At 38.9% G+C, this 27,312-nt stretch overlaps 1 protein-coding gene across 16 annotated transcripts in view; it reads left to right on the top strand.

Moving 5' to 3' along the window:
* PARD3 (par-3 family cell polarity regulator) overlaps positions 1-27,312 on the top strand; it is a 445,202-nt gene that overhangs the window by 333,523 nt on the left and 84,367 nt on the right. For 13 of the 16 annotated variants that reach the window (XM_039705901.1, XM_039705907.1, XM_039705894.1 and 10 more), the window contains one exon: positions 12,990-13,244. In XM_039705901.1, the coding sequence (XP_039561835.1) occupies positions 12,990-13,244 (255 nt within the window). Of the gene's footprint in view, positions 1-12,989; positions 13,249-27,312 lie in introns of those variants that run through there. The other 3 variants (XR_005627160.1, XM_039705966.1, XM_039705917.1) reach the window with 3 other exon arrangements.

Below are 27,312 nucleotides of genomic sequence, written 5' to 3'. Positions count from 1 at the left end.
AAGCAAAGTCTAGAGGATATTCTCTCTGTTTGGTTAATACACTGGTTTAAGAGCTTTACTAATGTTCTATAAATCTCTGTGTTACCATAAAAGTGTTTTAATCTTAGTATTGTATTCTTCCTCAACTTCCACTGAAACGGATGCAAAATCAAGTGCTTAAACACCTGTGTTGGGAGGATCAGTCTTGAGGAGATAAGGAGAAACCTTTTGGGAGAGAATTAAAGCGTCGTGCTGGTGGAAGTGCTGTGACAGAGGCCTCGGAGATGCTGGGAGGGCGATAGAGCGGTCAGATGGGGGCCTGTGGAGCCGGGGGCTCGCTCTGCTCTGTGGCAGCAGCTGTGCGATCGCTGTGCCGTGCTTGCTGAGGAGTTAACGCGGCAAGCCATGGGTACGCGCATGAGAATAGCTCCCGTCTGGACCAGAAACCTCCTGCCGTGCTGCCTTCCCCCCTTTCTCATTCGGAAAACGCGACCTTTTGTTCCTCTGGGTTACAAAGGGAGCTACATTTACACGGCTCTGCCGTCGCTGTGCCCCAAGTGCCGCCAGTTCCCGGCGCGGGAGGTGCCCGGGCAGCGGCAGGGGGAGCTGCGGGCTCGGCGCTGCAGGCCCGGCCCGGCCCGGCCCGCCGGGACCGCTCCGTGCCCGGCATCGCCCGGCGCCGGTGTCAGCTGGGGACAGCCGTGCTGAGCGCCGGGGATGGCTCTGGGCGGCGGGGGATGCCTTTGGACAGCCGGGATGGCTTTGGGCGGCCGGGGACGGCTGTGGGCGGCCGCGGAAGGGCCGATGCTGACGGCGCTGAGGCGCTGCCCGGGGAGGCGGGCCAGGCGTCTGTCCTGCCCTGGCAGATTTGCTGTTACTTTCGGAGCTCAGTCTGACAGCACTTTTTTTAGTGCGGATGTAAACAAAGCTGCGAGTAGAGTGGGTGTCGTTCACGCGTTATTTGTCCTAATTTAGAGGGAAACATTCTGCCTGTTCATTAATAGTTAAAATAGGACTGATTTTCTCCCCCCCCCACCCCAAAGGATTTGGTTATTCCATAAAATGCTTCCTGTATTGTATTTTCCTAAGGGTATATGGGTCTTTATCTCTAACATGTAATAAACTTCTCTTCATCCTTCTCTAGTACCATTAAAGGCACAAGCCCTTTGTTGTAAAAGTATACTAATGAATAGAAATGTTACAACAAGAACAGAAGTCTTGTGTTTTCCCTTCATCATGCATCATCCATTTTAATTAGACGAAAGGGTGGTGAGTACTGTGACAAGAGTCTGGAATTAAAATCATTAATTGATGTCAAGCTGACGAGAGACTGCTAACATGAATTTACTGACAGCAGGAAAGAAATTAACCTTATTACTTTATTTAGTACATTGGGACTATTTATTATTCTTTCCTATGTAAGTTCAATGTGTTCTGTTAGTGATGATAAAGACAAATAATTAATAATACCTACACTGAGTTTTATTACCTCCTATCAATGACATTGGGATGAAAACCACATCAGTAATTTACAAAAAACAAACCCACCACATCCTTCTAATCAATGTAACTCACCAAAACTGTTGCAGAAATATTTTTGATATTTTAGATGAGTATAACAGGCTATGCTCTCTAGCCAAGTAGAATTGCAAAAGTGATTTGATTTAAAACCATGCCTTAGTTTCTTAATGTCAGTGTTGCAAAAAAATGAAACATATTTTCTGCAGCAATGACATTGATTGGAATAACTGTCTGGTTTGATCATCATTGGAAGGTCAGACTAACAAAGATGAGTTTTAATGTTAAGCATCTTTATTCTTTAGATGAAAGAGTGCAGCAGTGTCTTACAGAATGACAGCAGCATCCTATAGATAATTTGTGACCCAAAGGTCATAATAAAAGAATAGAGGGAAGGTCATCCTGTAGTAAAGGCCATCTGGAACTGTTAAAGTATCAGATGGAGTAGGGGGCTGAACAGCAGGACAGTCTTGGTGTCTTTCCAGATTTCCCAGAGAGACCATAATATTTTTATTGGAAAACCCCAACTTTTTTCCCCCTTAAGCAAAATATTTTCATTGAGCAGTTTCATCTTACTTTAAGGAAAAAAGACAACATGCTAAGATAAGGAAAGGATTTTTGTTTCTTACAATGTCTAAGACTTATCTGTGTTTTTGAAATAAAGATTCAGCTTTACTTTTACTGCTGCTGTATTTTGATGCCACTTAACAGTTTTCAGAAAAACTGTTACATCTAAAACCATTATTACTGCAAACATTCAGAATATAGGTAATTAGTGAAGTTTTCTGTTAAAACTTTCACCTTCTTCCCATCCTGTAACGGAGGAGAGGAAAGATTCCTCAGTGATCAGATAATCAGAGCAATATGTTTCTCTTTCTCACTTATTTTGTGATGGGGTCTGCTTGTCTCAGTTTCGTGGAGATTTGTAGCATTGTTTTTGGCATTGGTTTTTTACATAGTGGATAAGGGTGCAGGATATGAAAAAAAATCAATGGCAATAATTTTTGGAAGAGAACACAGAAGTGAAGCATGTGAATATTGAGCTTTGGAAAAGCATTTCAGGCCAATTCCACTTCATAAAAATACTGACTTTAGGAGCTATGTAAATTGAAGCCTTTCTAGAATAATAGTTACTGGAAGTGTTTTTCAAACAAAACACTACATATTCTCTAGCTACATATTGTAATTATAGAGACTTTAAGACATCATGCTAAAAACATATTTTCTCTATTATTTTTCTGCAGTGATTCAGCACATTGCACTGGGCAAGGTCTAGCCAAGTCCCTTCTAATATATTGAAAAAACATAATTTAGGTGAGCTTTATAATATTCTGTCTTATAAATTAGTTTAAGGTGTCTTGTAGATCATATAAATTCACTACTCTCTTAGACATATCAGTTCAAAGTAAGAACACTAAAATGTTTCACTTTAGAATGCCAGGAACTTCAGGCTAAGGCAGCAGCACATCCTCTGATGTCATATGAATTCTCCTCTAGTGGCAGAGTTACTGTGGCAAAGACTTATTTGAGAATTAAAATAGCTGTATCAGTTACTAACTTACTGAACTTATTCTTGCTGAATTGAACAGAACTGAAAACCTGTCAGGTTTTCCACACTGCACTACAGGACTCTGTTTGACAGTAAAGCAAGGCACTAATCCTACTCCTTTTTCTAATTCTTAAATGTAGCAGCAAGTATTTGACTAGCCAGAAAGACACCTAATGATGCATTTGTAACAGGCAGATCCATCCTCCCTCCACACCACAGCTGCAACCTTTATTTTGTGACCAGTTTCTAGAAGAAACCTTTTAGGAGTTGTGAGACAGCTGGCTCTGTTTCTGGCCATGCTAGAGATTTGTGCTCTCAGTACTGTGACCCCGTGAGGTTTTAGAAGTGAATCCTCAGAGGTGTTGTAGGTGTGAATTTGAGGGTCCTGAGCTAAGATATTAACTTATAAGCTATATTCTTTATTGGTTTGGGTTTTTTTTTCTCTTTTCCTTTTCTTTCATCTTCAATGTATGAGATTCACATAATCCTTGCTTTGTTGTGAGGTTTTTCATTGCTTCATCCTGTTTCATTTTCCATCTTCCAGATTAGGCTATTTTATACATAGTACTCTAGAAACACAGAACAATGGACCTGAGATAGAACTGGCAGCAGAATTTTGTGCCCACTTTTGTTGCTAGACTTCAGCTAGAGGAGCATGGCTGGTGGATAGGCTCAGCTCAACCAACTGGTAAGAGTACTGTAGCTCGACCTCCAGTTGCTGCCTGCAGTACCTGGAAATGACTGATTTGATTCATGGTAAGGTGTATGGTACCATTTGAGATGTGGTTTGCCTATATCATTTGCTTCTTGCACACATGGGAACAGCTGCTTCTTATACATCTAGCTTCAGAATTCAGATGTTACCCACCAGTGCTGCTTTCTGAAATTGTTCTCCAGTTGAGGAGAAAAAAAAGTACGGGAAGAAGTGGTCCAAGCAAGTCTGCATGGAGGAGAAAACCAGAACCCTTAAAGCAAGGAGGGAGGAAAGCAGGAGCTTGTGTTTTAGCAGTGCTGTGTTTCAGCAATAGTTGAATATCATGATCTTTTCTTTTCTACTTCCGTGCAGCAGAAGAGCTAAATAAGAGGAGCTTGTGTTTTAGCAGTGCTGTGTTTCAGCAATAGTTGAATATCATGATCTTTTCTACTTCCATGCAGCAGAAGAGCTAAATAAGGGATTAGAGCTAAGATAATCTAATGATGGGGGACCTGTTGTCATAGGTGTAAATATCAGCCTTTCTGATTGCAGTTTTGTTATGGAAAAGAAAAACTAATTTCCATTTTACTTTCAGACAGCAATGATGTTCTTTGATGAAACATGGGTCCCAGCAGGGTAACAGTCTTGTTTGCTCATTTGGGTGATCCTCCACTGCTGGTGTCACTGATCCTTGGATCAGACATGAAAATAAGGACAGAAAATTTCAGTCGAGGTAGTGTTTGTTCTGGAGACAGGAGGACCTATGCTTCCTGTGTACCTGCAACATTCTCCTTTGGTTGAAACATATTCTTTCAAAAAAGCACAGCAGGCAAACCCTTCACCCTGAAACGTGGCAGAGTGTTAACTGCAAAATAGGCTGAAAGCTCCATTGAAGCGTAAGTAAGATAATTTGCAAATTTTTTAACCCAAAATAAGCAAGGATTTTCATTTGCTTACTGAAACATCCAAGAAAGCAGGTTTGAAATACTGGCAAACCTGCTGACATGGACGTGTCTTCACTTTGTAAAAACAAAGGGTGAATCAAGAAGGTCAGGTGATAAGGAAGGATGGGGGTGAAATATATGAGATTCCACAAGGTTAGAGGAAATAATTTTAATGTCTCCTTTAGTTTCATCAATGTCACTTGATTTCAAATTGGTGTTTGCACTTCACCTGCTCATATGCATAATATTTACTTTCTCTCCTGCATTTTTTCATTTCTTTACGTCTTCATTTGTATTTTGCTGCCTTCTTTAATAGCCTTCTTTAATATAACTCCTTATAAAAATGAGCATAATGTTCTCTCCTTAATATATTAGGGCACTTAAAGTAATCACCTTATCACCTTTATCCTTCACCTTTTTTTCTTTTTTAACTGCAGCCCTCCTGGGTTGTAGCTCATTAAACGTTTTTGAAATTCTCATGCATCTCTTCTGATTTGAGGAGGGGGGATCTTCAGAGAGACAGTAAGTACTATCACATATTCTAATTGGCAGATAGGCTGTGATTGTTGAAGGAGAAAGAAAATTAAGACTGTCTGATTATGTAGATACATTTCTTTAATTTAGAGATGATGGGCAGCCTTTTACATGAAAAAAATGTAGTCCTTGTTAAATTTCTCAGCTGTTGTAAAACCAGTACGTAGGAAATATATGTATGTATAATTTCTGTGTAGGTGCAGAATTACAGATCATTAAGAGAGACCATGTCACTTTTTCAACGTAGTATCTGCAGGGTATGCCATTCCTGCAAGATGTTTGTTTCACCCTGAGTTTTTGTTTTTTTGGTTTTTTTTTTCTTTTCCTTAGTTTACAATAAACTCTACAGCTTCCTATGGCAGTCTTTTCCACTGTCTTTTGTTTAGGAAGTTGTCCTGCTCACAGTATCTTAATCATTCTTGCTTCAGTTAAATACCTAACACATTATTCTTTTCCTCTGGTGTTTGCAGACTGCTGTTATGTCCCCACTCTGTCTTTTTCTTTCCCAAACAGCTTGTTGTTGCTGACTCATATATGTTACTCAGTAGAACTTCCAGATCCATTCTTGAAAAAGCAACTCACAGATTTTTTTTCTCTACTTTTGATTGTTTATTTATTTGAACTATGTAAATTACCTTCTAGTTGCTATTATTTAATTCTGTTTTTGTAGTCTACTCTGTATTTCAAGAATATTTGAAATCTTAATCCTTTCCTCCAATGTTCTTTCATCTGGGTTTTCTGCAGATTCAGTAGTGTCCCAATTAATAATGAAAAACCCTGAGTAAATTCAGAGTGATCCACTAGAAAATATGTCAATCTGTCCATTCTGGTGACTGTGAATCTATTATCTAGATACTCTGTAGAAGCAGCCTTGTTCAACCTATTGCATTTATCCCATAGCTGTTTTTCTTAGCCTGGGACTGTTTCTGCTCTGTTCACAAGGCCATTTCCAGTGTTTTAGAAGGAAATCTGACTGACTTTAGCCACATCTGTTCTTGATAACTCTATGGTGGCTACTGTTTGTCCCATTATCTCCTCTGTGCTTACCAGTAGTTTACTTAAGAAGGGATTGAAGTTAAACTCATGAGTCTTTAATTCTCTTCCTTCTCTGAGGTATGTTTGACTTTTTCTAGTTTTTTAGTATTTTAGCTGTCCTCAACAAGTTCTTCTAGTTGCTGAAAAAGTCTGAGGCTGCCTCAGACAGTTGTGTGTGTCAGATTACTTCAACTATCTTAACCAGTTTCTAGCTACTTATTTTGCTGGTATATTGAAGATAGTTTTGTTACTGGTGGTAGTCAATTATGCTGGTCATCTGCTTGCAGTCAACCATTTCAGTGAAGACAGATGCAAAGGGAAAAACCATTAAGCCTCAGGTCTCCTCAGCATCATCTGTCAATATCCTTCCCTCCCTGCCACGCAGGGGAGCAACCTTTTCTTTGCTCTTCCTTTTACTGCTAATGCAATTACTCAATGATTTATTGTCATCTTTAAAGCTCCCTGTTACTTTTATTTCATATTATGCCTTGGCCTTTCTGATTTTGTCCCTGTATGCTTGTGCAAACTGACTACATTTTGCATGTGTTTCCTCATGTGTCTGAGGTCAGAGGATGGTCATATTTCAGTCAACTTGCCACACATGTGTATCTATAGCAGATAAGGCAGAACTCTTAATTTTTTTTTTTAATGACTTCAAAAATTTGAGTCTCTAGCCTTTCAATTTAAAAATTATATTTACATAGCAGTATTTTCTCACTTTTTAAAAAAAGGCATTTAAGTTTTGAATGAAATGGGGGGAAATGAGGAAGAGGAGGTGTCTTTCTTATTTACAAGCTGTGGCTGTTGGTGGCCAGGATTATCCATAGTGCACAGTGATCTTTCAGAATGATTTTCCCAGGAGAGCAGATGGCTCTGCTGAGGGGTGGTTATAACTGTGATAACTGACTAGCTCTAATCATGGCAAGAAAAGCTAAGTGTCATATGCCGGTTCAGAGTGAAATCACAGTAATGCCTATAATCAAGGTACCCTCATTAGAAGGGTAGTTGTCAGAAAAATTCTGCTTGGGTCCAGACAAAGGTCAAAGAAAAATACAGGAGAGGACAAACTCCCATATTGACTTGATTGCCAAAAATTAGAAAAAGGGCCATTAAAGCCCTGAAGGCAGTTGAGAAGGTTGGGGGAGGAACAGTGAGACCTGGTGTGCTGTGCCTGCAAGGTATTTTTCACTAGCAAAGAAGGAGGGGGCAGATTTGACAAGATCTGGCTGCTGGCCAGTGCACTTTCTGACCTCTTTATTAGAAACGATATCTGGCAAAAATTGGACTGAATGTGTTCATCCCGCTGGACTAACTTGAACAAGCTGACTGGCTTTCTAAACGTGTTGTTGTTTTTCTCTGTTTCCAATCCATCATCCCAGCGCATGCCAGTCTGATGGTAGAAGAGCTGAGAACTGGCAGCCGTGAATGGCTTGTCATTAAGCTTCTGTCCTTACACAATGCTGTTTCTATCCTTAATAAACATTGTCAGCCATCTCACATATGTGGAACTGCAAGCGTTCAATACTGATTTTGTAAATGAGCGAGTCTCGGTGGAAAAGACGAGGGTGTGGATTATCACTTGGGCAATAGCTGAATCCTGGCAGCAGCAGGAGGATTAATTGAATTGACCAAGCAATTGCACACCAGAAACAGCAGCCAACTTTTTTTCTGCTCTTAGGGGAGGACATTACTGCCATTGCAGTGGCAAATGTAATGTACTAGCCATGAATATCCTTCCCATGCTGTGTTCATCAATTAAGATAAGTAGTGATTTTTTTGCAGGGAACTAAATCACTAATATGAAAAAATCCAAACAAAGGAGACTGAAGGTCCCAGGGGATTTGGGATATATTTATAAAATATATTTATATTTTACTTCCAACTTTATTTGAAATAAGGGTTGTTTTCTTTTGACAGCTTTGCTTATTCACTTTTACCAGCAACAGCTCATCCAGCTCCATGGATTTGACTTTTCTGTTGCTGAAAAAAGTTAAAGTATAGTTCAAAGAACTGCAGTAAACATTTAGATCACAGTGGAATTGGATCCCAAATTAATGATTACTTAGTACCCGTGTATGAGTTACATAGCTAAATGCTCTTTGTGGTCAAGGAGGGGCTACTCAACACAGTTGGGAGAGCTTGGAGAAGGGTTTGGCTTCACTTTAAAATGTCCATGTTACAGATGTTCAGCTGAACTGAGTGTTGGACCATGCAGCACCTGCCTCATGTGACTGAATCTTGACCAGCTCTCCTGGGAGTTCAAAACATACCTTGATACCATATAACGTACTAAATTTAGGTGTCTAAAATGGTAGCTGCCTTCATCTAAAAGCTGAATATCTCTCACAGTTTTTAAGAAGGGAACAAGGTAGCTGCTGCTTCCTGGGGAGAGCCATGCAAAAGCTTTTGCCTTCTTTTTGTGACCACCATTTCATGTGCATAGGAATTGCTGTACAATGGGTATGTCTGGTATGTCTGTCATTACTGGATTAGCTTGCAATGAAAAGCTCTTCTAACAATTATAGGAAGTTCTGAAGCTAACAATATTGTCATTTGAGGCAGTTATCATTAGCTTTTGAATTGAATGGCACACAAATGCATGAGGATAGTTTATACTGAACATTATAATTTGAGTCTCAAAAGTATGACAATGTGTTGTTGACATTTTCAGTGTTAACATTTCAGCAGGAAGGGTTTAAAAACTTCTTGGGATAGCTTTTGTATTTTTAAAAGTTCAGTTTAAATAGTGAAACATTGATTAGCAGTTTCTGCAAAAACTCTTTGACGATGAAAAGAGTTATATGAAAGTTAAGCATTAGCATTATTATTATTATTGTTATCAAACCACCACAAAATCCTTAACACTGCCATAAATCCTCAAAATTAGCTGATCTGAAATCTCAGACATAGCGTTTTTATTGTGCCATGTCATGAAGGAATACAATTCAGTGAAGACAGCTTAATACACTTATCCACATGATGAAACCAAAGCACTGTGGTCAAACACTTCTCCAGATACTGGATTTCATTAGTGGGGGTGTTGCTGATTAGGGCTGAAGCACAGAGTGAGTTCTAGGTTCTCATCTGTGCTGCACAGTGTGTTTACATAACCATTTTAATCTCCCCCACAACAGTCTGCACTGGCATTTCCCATATACATAGTTGATGTGGTGTGTGCTAGCAAATGATTTAGGGTGCATCAAGCATATACACACATGAACACACAGAGGGGCCAGCATAAAATACAACATCACATTAAGTACAAGTCCTTATATTAAAATATATTCAGAGTTAAAAGCTATTAAAATTCAAAAGGGATAGTGCAGTATTCAGCTGAGAGCTCTTAATCTTTTCAAGAATATGCCTCCATATTTTTCCCTAGTCGTTTGGTTCCTTCAAGCTGAAAGACATAATGTTTAAATGTAGTATGTCCTTGAAAAGGCAAACCCAAACATATTTTAAACAATATTCAAAAATATGTTAAGCAATTGAAATACCTATACTCTTGTCATGTGAAAGTGCTAGCATTTTCACACTGGCTTAAATGTAAAGCACAAAAGAATAATTAAGAGAAAAAAATCAGAACATTTTGTGTTTCAGTATCGTCGGATACCTTATACCTTTAATTTTAGTGTTCTCTTTTGTTAAATGTTATTGCAAACTGCTACTTGGTACTTTGTTTATAATTAACAGGAAGATTAATGTGTTTAGACTCTGATTTTTAATACTATGTATGTGTATTAATACATTGTATTAGCAATTGTAGAAAATACTCTAAAAAATTTCCTGGTAGATGTGGACATAATTATTTGCATAACACTTCAGCAATCAGTTCTTTCCCACTTGAATGGGAATAAGTATCCCTTGTGGAGCCATGCACAGGAAAACCTGAATGCTCTGGCTGCAAGTGGCTCAGCATCCAAACCATTAAGGAGCCAATAAGCAGATGCAGGAGAAAAGGTGGTTCACATGAAACAGGGCACACTCATGTCTGCACCTGTGGGGAGTGATGGGATCTTCATGGTCAAAAGTCACAGAAGGTCACTGCCCTCTCCCGTAGCAGTTTGTGTAACAAAGGCAGATATCACCTGTAACCACCAGGTAATTCTGTTTTATAAGCACTGCAGGTAACAATGTTTTCTTCTGATTGAATTACTCTGTGCCACATTATTGTTACACTGCCTGATTTCATGCACGGAAATTTTGGTTATCTAAAATACATGGATTTTTTTTCCCCTTCAAATTGGTGTCAGTGTTTCCATATATGATGATAAATTATCCATTTAAAGGAAAATTAAAATTAAAGCTACCAATGGCTAAGAAATTTCTGATTTCCATTGCTTCTCCCATTCAGAGGACAAATATCAGTAGATAAATACATTTCTTCACAAAATAAATAGTATTGGACTACAAATTGGGATGTAAACTACAGTGAGAGGAGTCAAGGGGTGATTTTCAAACCTGCTTTTCTTCCTACATAGATACCTTCCAAGTGATTAAGGCTGTAACACTTCTGAATTTACAGTTTTGGGGTATTGGAGAAGGTAAAATACATGTTTTTATTTTAAAATAGACCTGCAGAAACCCTGTTTAAGTTTGAAATGAATTTTGCATTTAAATTTGAGTCCCTCTCCACTGTAAATTAAGCAAAAAACAATTCCGGTCTGATATTGCTGAAGTTGCAGAGGAAGATTCTCTCAGCTGACTAGTGTTATAGTTTTCACTACCATTTTTCCCTATTAAAATAAAAAGCAACCAATAAAGAAAAGAATTTTAATATTTGCAAAATTAAAAAGTTAGGTTAGTTTAATGAACTTTTTAAATGTGTTTTTTTCTTTTCACTGTGACTTAACATGGGGCATGTAAATGGATCATTGAACCATCAATGTAGGTGGCTCTGTCTGTTGAAGGTAATTTGGTCAATTGGTTGTATCCCAAATCACTATCTGTGGTCAATACTTTCAGGATTTATGGGGGAAGACATGTATGTGTATCCATGGCATCCCTGTATTCCTTTATTTTTTATGGTATCTTTGTAGAGGAACAGTTTGCTTGGGACTCAGTCTGAGGAAGAGCTATTTCTGATATTCACATACCAGCTCAGGGCTGGATTCACATGCTTGAACACAGACGACTTGTGTCATTTGGGCTGTCACAGTCTCTGGGACTCCAGCATGACCTTCAGCACTTGCCCAGCAGCTGCAAGTCCATCAGGATTACCTGAGGATGTCAGGTGGCCAGAGCTGCTTATTTTTGAGCTGCTCAGTCAAGACTGGGTATCCAAGCTCCTGAGGAAGACCTCAGCAGCAGCATCAAGAGTGTCTCCAGTGACTTCTTTCATTCTCTGACACATTGGTGGTTCCTGACTCTGGAGTCCACTGCCAACAGCTCCTGGCCACCGTAAGGGGATCCTGCACATGTGGCTGCTCCGAGTTCTCCTACTGCTGGCACTAGGATTCCATGACTTTATCTGCAGTCTGAATCCCGCCCTTTGTGTATCCCCTTTTGTTCATGCAAGTCTAATCTTGAAAATTCCCTAGAATGTCAAAGCTACCTAACTTTAAGGTTTTTCTAGTTTCAGAAGAGTCAAGGCTTGCTTTCAAAAGAGACAGAGGCTTTAAGTAGGCTGCTCATGTTGAAAGTTGGTGAACAAGGTGTCTTTGGAAATGGCACACAGCAGAGATGCATAGAGCAGTAGTCTGCATGGATGGATGCTGTCACTTTGTAGCCATGGCTGTATTAGATGAAAAAGGAGCACATTTTACTAATGGAAGGGAGGAGACAGCTTCATTTTGTGATGATGACAGAGCATTAAACTGGTCTGGGGTGACAGTGTAAAGGAGGGGGGGTGTGGTCAGTTTGCTGTGCATATGTGTGTGTGCAATACATCAAATTTTATAAAATACCAAAGAGACTTCGAAGCCCAGATCAAATTTTTGTGATAGCTTTATGTGCTTTTGAAAATATGACCTCTGCTCGATTTGTGCTTGTCAGATTCCTAAATGTCATCTGTTTCTATCTGTCACTTTTTATCATACAGCTAAATTAGTGCACATAGATATAAATCCTGTCCAGTATCACCTTTCATTTGTGACTTTAACACAAGGCACTTTCTGAGAAGATGCAGCCTGCTTTTGAGAGATGCCAGATTCAGTTTGTTTATGTTTTTTAAAAAGCATGCACATCTCAAAGGAATCATACAAGAATCTGCTTCTGCTGTTTACTGCATGCATGCAGATATAAATATATCCATGTGTCCTATCCCTACACAGTTTTTAAATTATGAAGAAAAAAAAATCGAAGTATTCAGCTAAGACTGTACATTAAAATTCCTCTCTAAATACATGCATTAGAACCATTAAATCTGGTAAGTTTTGATGGAGTACAATACAATATGAATGATGTCAGGCCAGGTAAAAGCACAGGCATCCTAAGAAGCATGAAATGATAGATTAACTCTGTTTACCAGCAGCTATAGCTAGTCATTATTTAGCTGATAATGAAACAAAAGACAGTGCATACTCAGATGTACTCCTTAAAGACCCAAGTTGATTATTAGCATTGTTTCAATCTAGGCTTCATTGTCGGAGGTAAACTTGAGACCTCATGGCAAGCTGAAACTGGAAACCTTCACTGGTTTCCATTAAGATAGGCTACCTAAAGTGTCTACTAACTGCTGCTTTCAGATTTCTCAGGGGGGACATCCATCGGTTTCAACCTTCTTTTAACTTTCCAGAATCCAGGCGAAAACTCGAGAATTCCGAGAGAGGCAAGCTCGGGAACGCGACTACGCGGAGATCCAGGACCTGAGCCGGGCGTTTGGCTGTGACGCGGATCCGATGTACGCCGGCATCGCCGCCTACGACTCTCCCAACAGCGGCACAGGAGCGCTGGGCGCCCGGCCCCAGAGCCCGAGGGAAGGGCACACGGTGGAGGCCTTGTACGCCCAAGTGAAGAAACCACGGAATTCAAAGTCTTCACCTGTAGACAGGTAGGCACCACACCTCAATCAATGCAAAATTCAAAATCTCAAAATCTGCTCTTGTGTTGTTTCTGTCATGGGAGATGGTTTTCCACATCAGTTGGAAAGGCAGCGCTGTGTTTTTATTAATGGCTTTTTTAAGCCTTTATGTAGAACAGTATTGAACTCGCTCAAAGAAACCTGTTAGAGAATGGGACAGGAAAGTTGTTTTCTGCAGAGCAACTACATTTCTTCTCTTTCTTCACATGGTTTGGAATTTTGGAGTCACTGTTGGGTATTGTTAGAATCAAATTCTAATTCTTAACGTAATCAGGTTTATTTGTCAAAGCTCTATAAAAGATATATTTGTGCAATACAACATTTCCAATCTATTTACAGCTGTTACAAAATCTCTAGAAGGTTACTGTTGTTATAGCAAAAATGGGTTAAAGCTTGCGTGGATTCTAATCCTACTGTAGTTCTGAACTTCAGTCTAACAGGCTGAGATTTTTTATTAAGTATAGACAAGTGAGCAAATTCTTCAAAAGCTTCATTCAGTAGCTACTTCTTGGGCTGTATCTTATGATTTGTACTCTTCCTGCAGTTACATTATCTGTTTCTTTCTTGTTTTTATGCTGAAACTGAGCTACTTCTTGGGCTGTATCTTATGATTTGTACTCTTCCTGCAGTTACATTATCTGAACTGTGTCTTGCTTGTTTTTATGCTGAAACTGGGCAAAATTCTGGTTTCTGTTGATGGAGTTCTGAGTTCATTTGAAACCTGATGCTAAAAGAGGAATGTAAACTAACATAAAGTAAAAATAGTGAAAGGCAGAATTCACAGCTTTTTTATGCTTTAACAGTGAAAATACACCTGTTTTCTTGGCTTACCATTGTAAACTTGTAGTTCTGCATTTTCTCACTGTTACAAAGATTAACACTAAAATCCTAATGCAAGACATATTGTTCACTCATTTGGAAGTTATTTATTTAGTTCAAAGTAAAGCCATTCATTTTGTTTTCTACCTCATTCTTTCCAGCAGAAAAAGATTGAATTTTCAGTAAAATCAGCAAAGCAATGTCTTTGTGTGCAGTGTTTGAGATCTGTATAGCTTCTACATAAGCAGTGGCATTCACCTTGCATATTCTTTTCTAGGTGGTAATGGAGTCATTTATATTTCAGCTAAATGTCTAAAACTCTTTGAGGACTGACAGTATTGTACTTGACCCTCCACTTGATCTATTTTGGAAATTTTCTTTACATAATATTGATAAATATACATCCTCTAATATTACAAATAAGAAAATCTCAGATGCATTGTGGAATGCGTACATTTTTACTAAAAATTGGTTGCATAGCTGCATTTTTATTTTCTCAATCACACTGTTCTCTTGCATTGTGTAAAAGGTCTACTTTTCATAGTAAATAATTTATATATTGTGGTATGTATATGTTATTTCAGTGAAGGAAGCAAAATAATGTTAAAAGATGACAGCAACTGTGTCCTTGGAATTTTGTATTCCTTAGCCTTATATTGGCTGGCACTGGTATACCCAGGTGCCTGACATTTCAGCACTTTTGTGCCTTTGGAACTCAAGATAGCTTGGTTGGATATGTCGGCCACGTGGTGACTCTCATGGCTGTTTTTGTTAGACCAAAGGCAGTGTTTCATGCTGGAGTTGAATGGCATCAATGTCACATCAACAAAAAAAAAGTTCTTTGATACAAACCTGGCACGGCAAAATAGGAGACCTGTGTGACCCAGTTAACTCTGTGTGGTGGCTGATAAAAGAGCCAGGAGAGAGTGAGCAAAGTGGAAGATAATGGAGTACCAGGGGAATCTGATGTTAATCAGGTGGGTAGGACTGAAGAGCAGTGCAGTAGTTTTGTACATTCAGGCTGCTCCTGGAGCACAGAGGGTCCTGTCTCTCACAGCTGGATCATGCTGTGACAAAAGGAAAGACCCAGCACACACAATAGGCCTGAACAAAGAGATAAAATGCAAGTAGGGTACCAGAAATGGGGCATGAAAAACCAACCCTAGTCCTGTGATAAAGGGGGCTACATTTAACAAGAAACACCCAGAAAGAAATATTTAATTAAAATGTAAAATTATTATTATTTGCTATAATTGTACTCTGAAATACCTGTTCAGGGGTTTGAGGCATGAAGGTCTGGGGTATAGGGTTTTTTTTCCTCTCTCTCCTCACCTCTTTATCAACAACCAAGCTGAGGTGGTGGTGAATGCCCCTGGTTCCAGGAGACCTTCTGGGGACCTTCAGTGATGTGCACAATCTCAGGTTCAAAATTACCTTTCCCAGAAGCTGTGTCTGTGCTTTGGGACTAGTGCTGAGAGACTGTGTCACAGAATCATGTAACAAATAGTTTGGATTGGAAAGGATTTTAAAGATCACCTGGCTGGGCTTGGAGGAGGTGTAACAGCTGTGATGGAGCAGCTTTCAGTCATCCTTGAGGTGTGTGAGGGGCATCTGGGAGCTTGACCTTTGTAATGTTCAGTGTGAGAGCCTGGATTATTGCTGAGATACCTTCCCAAAGGCTGCTCTGTCTTTTACAGGCTTTATCTTAGATACACTAAGAAAGCATCATCTGAGCATTTTTCTAAGAATCAGTTGTCACCATGTGAACCTGAAGTACTTGTTAACTCTTTTGTTTCCTTGTCTGTAGAAAACCCATCACCTCACCCCATGTGCATTGCAATCTCTTTCTTTCCATCCCTTTCCAGCAGTGATACCTTCCTCTTCCACTTGGCATCGCCTGTGATGCCCTTTTGACACCAAGCATGCAAGTGGCTCTGCTCAAGTCTCTTCTCCATCTCTCTTTTCTGCAGTCTGATTTATTCTGATGAGAATTTGATGAGAAATAGTTGGTTGCAGTTCTGCATCCTTAAAATATTGTGTACATGAGTGTTCATCCGTGGTGAGTGTTATTTTCAGTGTGTTTTACTTCTTCTCCCTCCCATCCTTTCCTTTCTTCTGCTTGTTTCAGAGGTTACCCGAGTAGAGACAGTTGCTTCCAGCCTGTGTGGATGGAAAGGGAAATCACTCAGTGTGTTACCCTTGTGCTGAACTGCCAGGAGCTGGTAATGGCCAGGCTGTCTCAAATCTTTAGCACGTTGATATTAAAAGCAGCATTGTTTATATGGGAAATGTTATTTCTATTGAAGTTTGGTGCTTAGTGCCAAACAAAATTTGACATTTAAGTATGTCCAAAAGGTTATTTAAAAGTCTGTTATGAAGGAGTCTATAACAAAATGTCCCATAATAGTTTGCATACCATTGCTGAACATTTATGACAATTTTTTTTGTAACTTGCAAGAGAATTACTGTGGCTGTGTGTGAGGCCTTGTCAGGGTTTGTTTTCCTTTAATATTCCCTCAACTTCTCTATTACTTTCATCAACACATACCACCAACTGTGGTAAGTTTAACTGTATCATGGCAAATAGTGAATAGCAAAGTGGAGGACAAGTATGTCAACTGCTCATCAGTGTAGACAGATAGTACAAAATGGTAGGAAGCACATGGTTATTCCTTAAATTTTGTTTATCCATTTCTTTAAACAGAAAGTAGCTCATATAATGTCAAAATACAAGCAAAGGAGGAAAAGATATTAAGTCACTCATTGGAGACATGTACAGCTAGATGTATGTAAGTGACAATGTTTTACCCAATGGCTAGTAAAAAAATCCAGCCTGTAAATAGTAAATGCTACTCAAATATATTCTTACAGCACTTGAAACTGGTTTAGAACTACTTTAATGCAAATTTGTATTGCATCAGAGTTCAGTCAATAATGGGTGTTTGTGGGGTTTAGAGGGGAAAGTGTTGCTTTGTTGGTTGTTTTGGTTTTTCAGTGATTATATCAGTTACAGATGTAACACTAAAAAAGTTTTCTGCTCTTTATCCTAGAGAATCAAAGCAGATAGTCTTTCTTAACAGAGGAGTTTATTGCTCAGAAGAAAGGAAGCACTAGCAGTAAATAAAAAACCAAATAAATAAATAAGTTGGAAGAGATTGATGATCAGCCTAGCTCCATATACATGAGCTGCCCTTGTGACATCAGCTCCATCCAGTGCGCTGACAGCAAATAGAGACAGGCTGCTAAGAAGTTTTTCACTTCTATGTTAGGCATTGATGGAGTGAAGCAGAGGTGGAATGTATAATCTTATGTTTATTTCACCATTTGGGAAAGAGGTGTCTCAAGAACATAGTTCTTGAGAATAAGGCTTTCAGCTTAGCTGAAAAATGTCTCTAGTATGTTTTGCATTACACAGAAGAGAAGCTGAACGACTGATCAATACTGCTTTTCATGTAGATGACAAGGATGCCATACAGTGGGGCTTTATGGCAATCACCTGACATCCACAGCTGAGCACGATGTAGAAAGACAACTCCTAATGGCTGTCACTCTTTAATCATTTCCCACCAAGAGTGCATTGTCCTGAAATAAAATTGAAATAAAATAGGCACTGTGCTGCTGTAAATCTAAATAGCTTGAAAATAGTAGGTTAGACTCCTCCAGCTTGCTGAGGACATTTTAATGGAAACATAAATACCATAATCATATGCTTTTTGCATGCATTTTGCCATTAAAAGAAAAAACTTCATTTTAGAAAGGAGACCTTTGTGAACTGGTTTATTTTCTATCAGAAGTGGAATCAAGTTATGTCAAAGGAATATCTGGGAACTGAAAATAACCCCACTTCCTTTAACTGTCATCTGCTCAGTGCAAAGAGGCAAGATTTTTTTTTTTTTCAGGTCGGGTCACATACTTTCCTTGCTTCTTTTCCAAAAAGAATGGGAGAACATTTTATTAAGTTGTTAACTTTGATTCTCTCAGTAATATCTTTGTGCGTAAATTGGCATGAGAGTAATGAAACCTGGAAACTGCATAGAAACACTCTGATATAATAAAAGAATATGTAAAATGTGAAATAAGCAGACCCTGTCTTTCTAGTGTATATAAAATAACTCTTAGCAATAGCAGAATGGGTCATGAAAGCTATGAAATACTATATTGCTGTGCTTGGATAAATATTTGTTAAAAAAGCAGACTCTTGTGCAGCTATATTAAACTTCTTTATTAGTAGTGTCAGTCACAGAAGTGTTCTTAAGTCTGTGGGATCATTTATGCGTAGGAGTTTGAGCTTACTGCCAGGCCCACCAGAGATAGAGACAGGAGTTATTACTTAGGGTGATGCATCCTGTAAATGCTAGGATGTTTCTCAGAAGAAGAGATTTTTTGATGGTTCTGGAAGTTGACTTGAAGAGCACTTTCGTGAAGGGAAAGGCCACGGCACTGCAAACCATCTATCCAGTGACATTTAAAACCTGCAGAGCTGTGCAGAGGGCTAACAACCTATATTGGATAAGATTATGAGTAAGCTCTTCCCTCCTACCTCTGTTTACTTCTCTTTGCTGATTTGGAAGCGTTTTCCTATCTCCTGGATCCCTTATTCTTCCTTGTTTATCACCCTCTGCCATCAGAGCCCTGCGAATACTGTGCTACAGGGGAAGGAACCACTCATGCAGGTGAATATGTTTGGAATACTCAAGTTGCAAGCATTTCAGAGCAGGGACCTTGTTTTGCAAACGCCATAAGTAATTGGTAATGTTTCAGAAATTAACAGTCACAGGTTTTAAATCCTTACCTTCCAGTCAGTGTCACTCTTTTGTGGCATTACGAAGCTTCATTCCTGTGAGAATCTGACTTCTGGAAAGGCTTTCCTGGCCTAGGAAGTGGCACATATGCCATTGTGGAATAATCAGACTCTCCAAGGCAACCTGCCTGGAGAGCAGTGGGTTAATGAACTGTTTGCAGTTCTTTAATGTGCAAAACTGAAAAAAATACTTGGAAGTCATTGTGATATTTTTCCTCCTCTGTCTGTTATAACCCAGAGAAGGATTAGTTAGAGCCTCTGTGAGACTCTTCATGGGGTTTAATTTCACTTTAGTGTTAACACATTGGGGTTTTTTGTTTCTCTACCCTTCATCCTATAAGCCAGTAATCCTTGCCCCCAGGACTGCCTAAAAATTAGCTTGGTCTCTCATAGACCCGTATATTTAGAACCCAATAGACACTATTAGCATTGGCATTTTATTATCTTAGGTTGGTTGTTTTCTTTTGTTCTTCCATCTTGATAGAATATAAGACAAGTTTTAATATAAATTCATGAGGATTTATGTAGGCTCCCTATTGTGAAAGTATGCAACTGCACTCCCCTGTTTGGGTTACCACTTTGGTGGAATAAATGGCAGACTTACAGTGAACTCTATTCAGGTCTCCCGTTTTAATTACTTGGAAGTCCTGGCCTCTCTCTGAATAGATACCAAGCACTGATACTGTTGTGAGAACCACGTCTCTGTCCATTTACCACAGCCTCACTGAAACCCCGGTGGTTTCTCTTCCCCTCTGCTCCGGCTGGCTTGCCGTGCAATCTGAAGTGTGACAGCTATTTGTTTGTTTTCACAAAAGCAGCTGGGGTTAGTACCTCTACAAATGGTTGCAGTGGGCAAATGCACAGAGAGATAAGAGAGGTGAACTTCCCTCTCTGGGTTACAGGACCAGGAGGGGAAGAGGGGCCCGCCCAAAAGTGCCCTTGGTGCCCTGCTCTGGGAGACTGCGGATGCGCTCCCGGTGCTGGCAGCTGGGAGTATCTGCAGAGCTGGGGGTTTTCAGTTCCTTTAAGTGCAGTTGAGAGATTGTTTATAAAAGGGGGGTCAAAACCTGTCCCTTCAACACAATATATTAGTAATTTAAATATTTTGTAACTGAATCATGCGTAGTATTTTTTGTTGGTAAATTAATGCAATTTGCACACAGATATAGATCAGTTGGGTGTTTTGTTGCTTGGAAAAAAAGAGAAAAGCCTTTACTTTTTTTTCAGAGGGTAGAAGTTAATATTTAATTTTTTAAAAAAGAAAAAATAAAATATAATTATATATCCCAGTATGAAAAGCCATGATGCAAAAGCTAGAAAAGGCCATGTCTCAGGCATCAAATGGTTATTGTATGGTTTGAGATTGCAGTCCAAAAACCCAGCTGTGTGCATAAAGTGCACATATTTTTTTCCCACTAATGCCATCAATGCAACTTGAAGTTCTTCATCCTGAGAAAATTATGGGGAATATTTGAGTACACAAAGCTGAAAAAGAAAAGACTTTCCCATTCATTAAATCAAGTGTTTTGATCCTAGCAGTGTAAACTGCTAAAATCTGTTCTTTGTAAGTCCTACTAACCAAAATTTGGATTGCAAACTGATGTTGTGCCTCACTTAAACACCATAATTTAATCAGTTTAATTTGTTGTTGCTGTTGAATGTGGCCCTTTCTAAATAGAATACAAATTTATGATGTTTTTGTCTTTTATGTCCCTCCAGTCAACCCATCTGTTCCTCTTTGGTGAAGGATTCAGGCTTCTCCTTTCCAAGCATTTGAAGAGCTAGGGGTTTTTCATTTTCCATTTGTCTGGTTATGGGACAGGGGTGCACAGGAAGAGCTTAGAGAGAGTCCTGTGTTTTCATGAAGCCTTGGCTTTTAACTTTCTTAAATTAAATATGCAATTTGAAGGTAAATCTTTAATGTAGTTTAATGGATATACAGTAAAATGTTCTTCTTATGTTGGAGGGTTTGAAAGGGTTTTCCTTCTTTTCTATTTTTATGAATGATACCTCCTTCACAGATGAGACAAACTATATTTAGCTACACCGTTTATCCTTATGGCCAGCCTTGTTTGTTTATGTGACCCACAAATCATCCTGCTTACGGTCAAAGTACTTTGTCACTGGAGGAAGTGGTGGAGTCGAATTGTGGGGAGGAATCCTCTGCAGTGAACTTCAGGAAGGAAAATAGCATCACTTCATATGGGTTGCAAGGGGAAGTGGTTAATTCCTTTTAACATATTGTAAACTCATTGAATGAAACATACCACACTGGCAGCCCTGGAAACTGAGAAATTGCTGAAAGATCTCATTTCAGTTTGTTCTTGGTTGGAAAGCTGAAAAACAGTGCTTTTCCACTCATCACTCAGAAACCAGTGTATATTCCTGCAGCCTTGTACTTCATGATGTATTGTTAAAGAATTGGTTTATAAGGTGTTTGAAATCTTGTTCCTTAAGGCTCAAACACTGTGATGTGAAACATTGAAAGGTTTCTTGCATGACCTATTTTGTATGATTAGGTATTTCTGAAGAACATCAGACTTATTTCTAAAATCAGACTTACTTGCCATAATTTTTTTTCATTCTTTAAAATACTAGTGGCATTTAAATAGCTTTTCAATTTGATGTATTCATAGCAGTCTTTCTTACATGATGGATATATCAAATGTTATTATGGTAAATAGATGACATATTTGTAATGGATAGGTAATTTCATCTACCCAGAGTTTAGACAGCGATATAACATATAAGACTTAATTTATGAAAGAAAAAGCAGAGGAGCAGATTTTGCTTCATTTTAATTTGTGTGCATAGTTTTGTAACAATGCATGGCATGCCTGAGCTGCATTGCTTTCTGTAACAAAATGTCTTCTGTGTGCAACAATTCATAGTTTAATACAGCTTTCCCTCATTCCTAGGCTTCCATTTTAAAGGAAACAGTACAAAGATGGGATGAAAAGAGAATACATAATTTCTGTTCCCAACATTTAAAAAAAACAATTAGAATTAGACTTCAAGGCATGTGAGAACTAATGTCCCTCAGACTTTTCATTTCCACTTTTCTTAGGGGGGAGAAGAGCTCTGACCTGGCGAACAAAGACAGAAAATATTAGCATTGGTCTTTATTTCCCAAGACATAGTTCATGGCTCATTAACAGTGGTGGTATGTGTTACTATGCTGCAGAGAAAACAAGCAGAAGTTGCCTGTCGTTACTTTGTAATTGTGTTAGTAGATATAGTGTGGGGAAAAAAATGAAAGAAAAAAGGAGAAAAAGAAGGTTTAGCTGTGTATTATTTTGTACATCATCTTAAACTGTGCTGTGTCTGCCAGCTTAAGATAAACTTTATGCATATTGGCTACAATGTCAAATTAACCCACTCGTTTTTAGGATTGCTAAATGCCCATCAAGGAATGGAGGGTTGTGCTGAAGCTATTTTAATTAGCAAAGTGTGATTTAAAGGTTGCTAAAATCAAAAAGAGCTTATTCATTTTTCATCAATAATAATTTTTCTTAATATTTCATCAAAACCTGCTGATTCGGAGACCACCTTCTGGGCTTTGATTCATTAGGACTGCAGACATAATTTAATTTTTTCCCTTTTCCTCATTCTGTGATATGCTCTTTCATCTTTGAGACATTGTTAAGATGTTTCCAACATTCACAGATTGCTAATTGATCCAACTTTTTTTAAAACTGTACTTAAGACAGAGGCTTCTTTTCTGTGGAAACAATTTTCCAAGAATTTTCTTTTATTAGTGTTTTTTTTCAATCTCTACATCTGATAAAAGTTTTCAAACAGACATTGAAAATGGAGGACTTGTATGGTTTTATATATGGCAAGTGAGGCAAAAATATTAGAGACATGATATAGGGAATTTAAAAGAGTTGCTAGAGTTATTAAGATTATGCAGTTACTCCATTAGGCCTTTGTAGTTCATCTAGAACTAACTTGGTATTAAAACAGTGCTGTAAGTAATGTTTTTTTGTCTAAATCTTTGGGGGATCAGGGAGAAGAGCAATTATGGGAATTTATGCAAAGGCATTTTATGGAAGGATGTACAATTAAAAGAAATTGCTCCTTTCACTTTAGTAGGGCTGTTCATCTAAGTTTTGTCTACATTATCATACTCTGGTAATTTCTAGTCCCCAAATGCACTTCTGTTACTATTTTAAGTTGAGATTCATAACCTGTTTCTTCTTGGAAGATTTCCCTGAAGAGCAGTATCCGGAAAACTTTCCATTTGGGTGCCTTGTTAGAGCAACAAGGGCTGGTTACTCAGCATAGGGGGTTGGAGCAGTCCAGGTGCTGTGGGCTGTACCCTGATGCTTTTCTCTGAGTGGTTGGAAAACTGTCACAGTCTTCATTTTCCTTTGCTCATCTCAGTTGTGAAATGTGTCACACTGGGTGGGTGCATCTGATTCTGTGAAGGCACAGTGAATTAGAGAAGGGCCATCTTTTTCTTTTCTTCCATGAGGCCATTTTCCTCAATTCAGTCTAATTAGAATTTCAGGAACGTCCTCTAGGTCGTGCTTAGATGGCCAGAGCTAAGTTGTTTGTCCTGTGAAGCCACACTGAACAGTTCATGCAGACTGAATTTCATTAGCTTTCATTAGTTGCACTGCTCTGCTGTAGTTAAAATTGCTGCAGCTCAAGATGTCAGAATTTAGCAGAAAAATAGGCAAAGCCAACATACCATTCAGTGTCAGAAATAATCCTGCTTTATTGGAGCTCACACTTATGTTTTTTTATTATTCCTTCTCATGGCTCAGATGCGTCCATCTTTTATGTAGCATGTCATACATGTGTGTCCACATTCAGTAGAGCATATGCCCATGTGCAGAATGAAATGCAGATACAAGCATGTGCTTAGCTGCGACAGAATTTTTATGTGCATGTGTTTATGTCTGTCTATATGTTTTTGTATTCAGAAAATCTCTAAAAATTCTTCTTCTCCAGAGGAAGTGACCTCCAGTAGTCATCTAGTCCAACCCCCTGCTTGGAGTGGGCTTGGTCAGGTCAAGTTGCTCAGGGCTGCAGTTGTGTCCTGAATATCTCTGAGGATGGAGATTTCATTTAGCTCCCTGGGTGCCTGTTCTACTATTTGATCAGCTTCATGCTAGCTAGAAAAACAAAGGCAAAGAGAAAAAGCTTTTTATATCAGAATTTCCTGTGCTTCTGTTTGTGTCCATTTTCTCTCACTCTAATGCTGTGCAACTCAAAGAGGAGTCTGGTGTGTGTGTAAAAAATAAACTGAAAAAACCAACCAAAATTATTTAATAACTTAATGTAATATTTGGAATATGAAACAAGATATTCAAATTTTTCAGGCATCAAAAGACATTTTAAAATAATAAGGATTACCTTACAAAATAATTGTTATAATTGAACTTCTTGAATGATTGTCAATGTTAGCTTTTTCACCTATTGTATTTTCATATTTCTGAATACACTTAACTACATCTTGTTTCTCCCAAATTATTTTGAAAACATATTTTTTTTCTCTACTGCACTCTCAAAACTTAAACAATAAGCCTTAGAACACAGTATAACTTCTGATTCATCTTTAAATAGAGGAAGCTGCATAGGAAGTTGCCTTTTGTCCTTTAATTCACAGGTTTTGTATTATGCTTACAGCATTCAGCTCCAACAAAAATGATGCATTCTAAGTACCCTTAAAATGGCTCAGAGCTGTGTGTGTTGTTGGATTGCTCCTTATACACACTTAGTTCTGCTAGGGCAGGATTGCTGCTGTGTGGGACGTGTGGCTCTGACAGCCTTTCTTTGGCTAAAGGATTTTCTGTGTTTCTCTTTTAACACTGAGGTTCTGCAGCTCATCTGCACAATTTCCTGGACAAAAGGAGATCATAACTCCCAAAGAAATGATACTGTGTTGGCAGTGAAACAGAGGCTTCTGAGCATTTCTCAAAGTCCTGTTTGCTACGTTCATTCTGGGCTAGAATTTGCAGATGGTGAATGCATTGCAGGAATGGAGGCTCAGGAGACACTGGATCTCCTGTGGAGCTCAAGGGCCACAGCAGAGGATGGAGGAGGAAATGAAGGAACTCTCCTCCGGAGATCAGGAGCACTGCAGGATGGAGATCAGGGAGAGGAAGCTGCTTGCTGAGCTTGCTGGGACAAAGGGGAGCCAGCTATCCTCTCACCTGCAGGGAAAAAAAAGTAGTAGAAAAATCAACTGCCCTCCTTGTAAGCACAGGTGAGGAATAGGATGGTCTGTGCAGGGTTATCTTTCATCTGGAGAGTATGTTTGCAAGGACTCTGAGGAACTCCTTAACCTTTAATGGGACTTGTAGTTGATATAACTACACCTTCACCCCTCAGCTGATCCCCTCCCCACTCCCTGCACTGACACCTGTGCAGTGACACACTGCTGCTCTTTAATTGCGCATAAATCAGGGCCAGAGAGTGGAGACAAGCCAGGGCAGTATGGAAGGAGAATTTAAGTGTAAAACGTAATTACCTGGGCTGGAACATGGCCAGGGCACCAAGGTTAACACCTGTATTCTGGTGAGAACTGCCTGTTGATATTCTTCCAGAAACCATTTTCTACAGAGTTGCTGAGAAGACCTTGTTAGTCACTTGGTCTGATCTCCTCTGTACACAAAATTGGTTCTTACTGTCATGTATTCTGTCACTTGTGTTGTGCACATTGAAATGGGTGTGTTCAGCTGCATTATCTGGGCTTTTTCTCTTACAGCTCTTGTTTGGGAAGACAATTGCCTAATGTTTAATCTAGGTTTTTTTGTTTTATTGCCTCCATGTTCTATGGTGCGTACTGAGGTCTACAACAGAAAGACATAAACCACCTGAGATTCATGGTACCTGTGAGTGTCCCTTGAGATACTAAGAAAGGAGGAAAAAATATTTTTATAAATATTTGTGTTCCTCAGTCACAAAACAGCAAGTTAACTGCTGCTGAGAACTGAACAAAGCAAGTTCAGCTGTCACCACATCTCACCAGAAAAGACACAAAGTCTTACCATCTTCCTTTCCTTCTTTGTTCGTAGACAAGTGCAACATCACTCCTTTTGTGTGCTTAGTTTAATAATATTTTAAAAATATTTATCATATTTTACCCTATTATTTCATTATCCATCTTCAGTTTGTATTCTCTGGGTAGAACACAAGAGTGCCATTTCAAGCAAATCAACAGTCACATCCTTCAGCATTCTGCCTGAGCTACTCAAACCTCTTCACTGAGACAATACTTAGAGCAGAGCTGCCTCAAGTCATTCAAGAACTCTGAAAAGTGGTTTTAGATTTCTTTCTCAGTCAGGTATTAATCCTGTCTTAAATCCTCCATACTTTCATCTGAAGGTAGCTGTCTCTTGAATAAATATCTCTCTAGTAGGAGGAGAAATAAATTTTGGTCTCCTCTTGACCTTGTTCTTGATGGGTGTTTTTCATTTGTAAGAAACCCACATCATTTCAGAGGTTCTGCACAGTCTGTCCTGATTTCATATTATGTCTGTCAGTGTTACCTGAGCATCTTTTCAGAGGAGGTGTGCAGGACATTGTATCTATTTGTCATGTGAGGCTGAATGTGGACATCCAGAAGGAAAACTGTTATCCCTGCAGGTTGAGCCAAATTTTGGTCGCTGTGACTGCAATATTTTACTCCTTACAGATGAGCACTGGAAAGGACTTCTGCACATTCAGCAGCTGGGTACACAATCTAGCACTCAAGCTAGGCAATGTAAGATCAGATTTTTATTTTTTGTTGTTATTGGTTTTTATGGTTGATAGTATAATGATCATTAATATTTCACTGGAATTTATTATAAAAGAGAATTATATTGTAATGTTGGAGGGAAATGTTGAAACTTTTATGTACTTTTAAATTGCTGTGTATCCAGTCTGACAAATTGTGCTAGTGTACAGGAAATAAAAGGAACTAAGAGAAGTTTAAACTCATGTGAGCAGAGGAAGGCAATTTTATACAGTAAATAAACACAATATTAGGAAGGATGACATGAGGGAAGTCTTGATGTGAGAGGAACATGTGAAAACAGTAGGAAATGAAAGTTAGAAGCATCATGCTGAGGACTAAGGATGAGAATGAGGTTGTGTACCCAAGGTAAAAAGAGCTCCCAGACTTTGGACTTGGAGATGACAAGAAGGTGGGATGAAGATAACTATAGGGGGTAAAGAAAGGTAATAATTACATTCCAGCAATCTTTAATGCATGTCAGTAAGGTCCTTGTCTATGATATAATTCACACACAATTCACCAGAATGCAATTAAATTCTGTTGTTATACTTTTCCCCCCATATGAGCTCTCTCCCAGAATTCACCTGAGATTAGGCAAAGATACCTAAGCTCATTTATTCCCACCCTGCAACTTCAGCAGTGCTGCTGATACAAAATGAAGCCTTGACTGCTGCATCCCATTTGAT

Source organism: Passer montanus, unplaced genomic scaffold, assembly GCF_014805655.1.
Source record: "Passer montanus isolate IOZ18808 unplaced genomic scaffold, ASM1480565v1 scaffold10, whole genome shotgun sequence".
Taxonomy (NCBI): domain Eukaryota; kingdom Metazoa; phylum Chordata; class Aves; order Passeriformes; family Passeridae; genus Passer; species Passer montanus.
The sequence above is the reverse complement of the archived record's forward strand: the minus strand, read 5'-3'. Positions and strand labels throughout refer to the sequence as shown.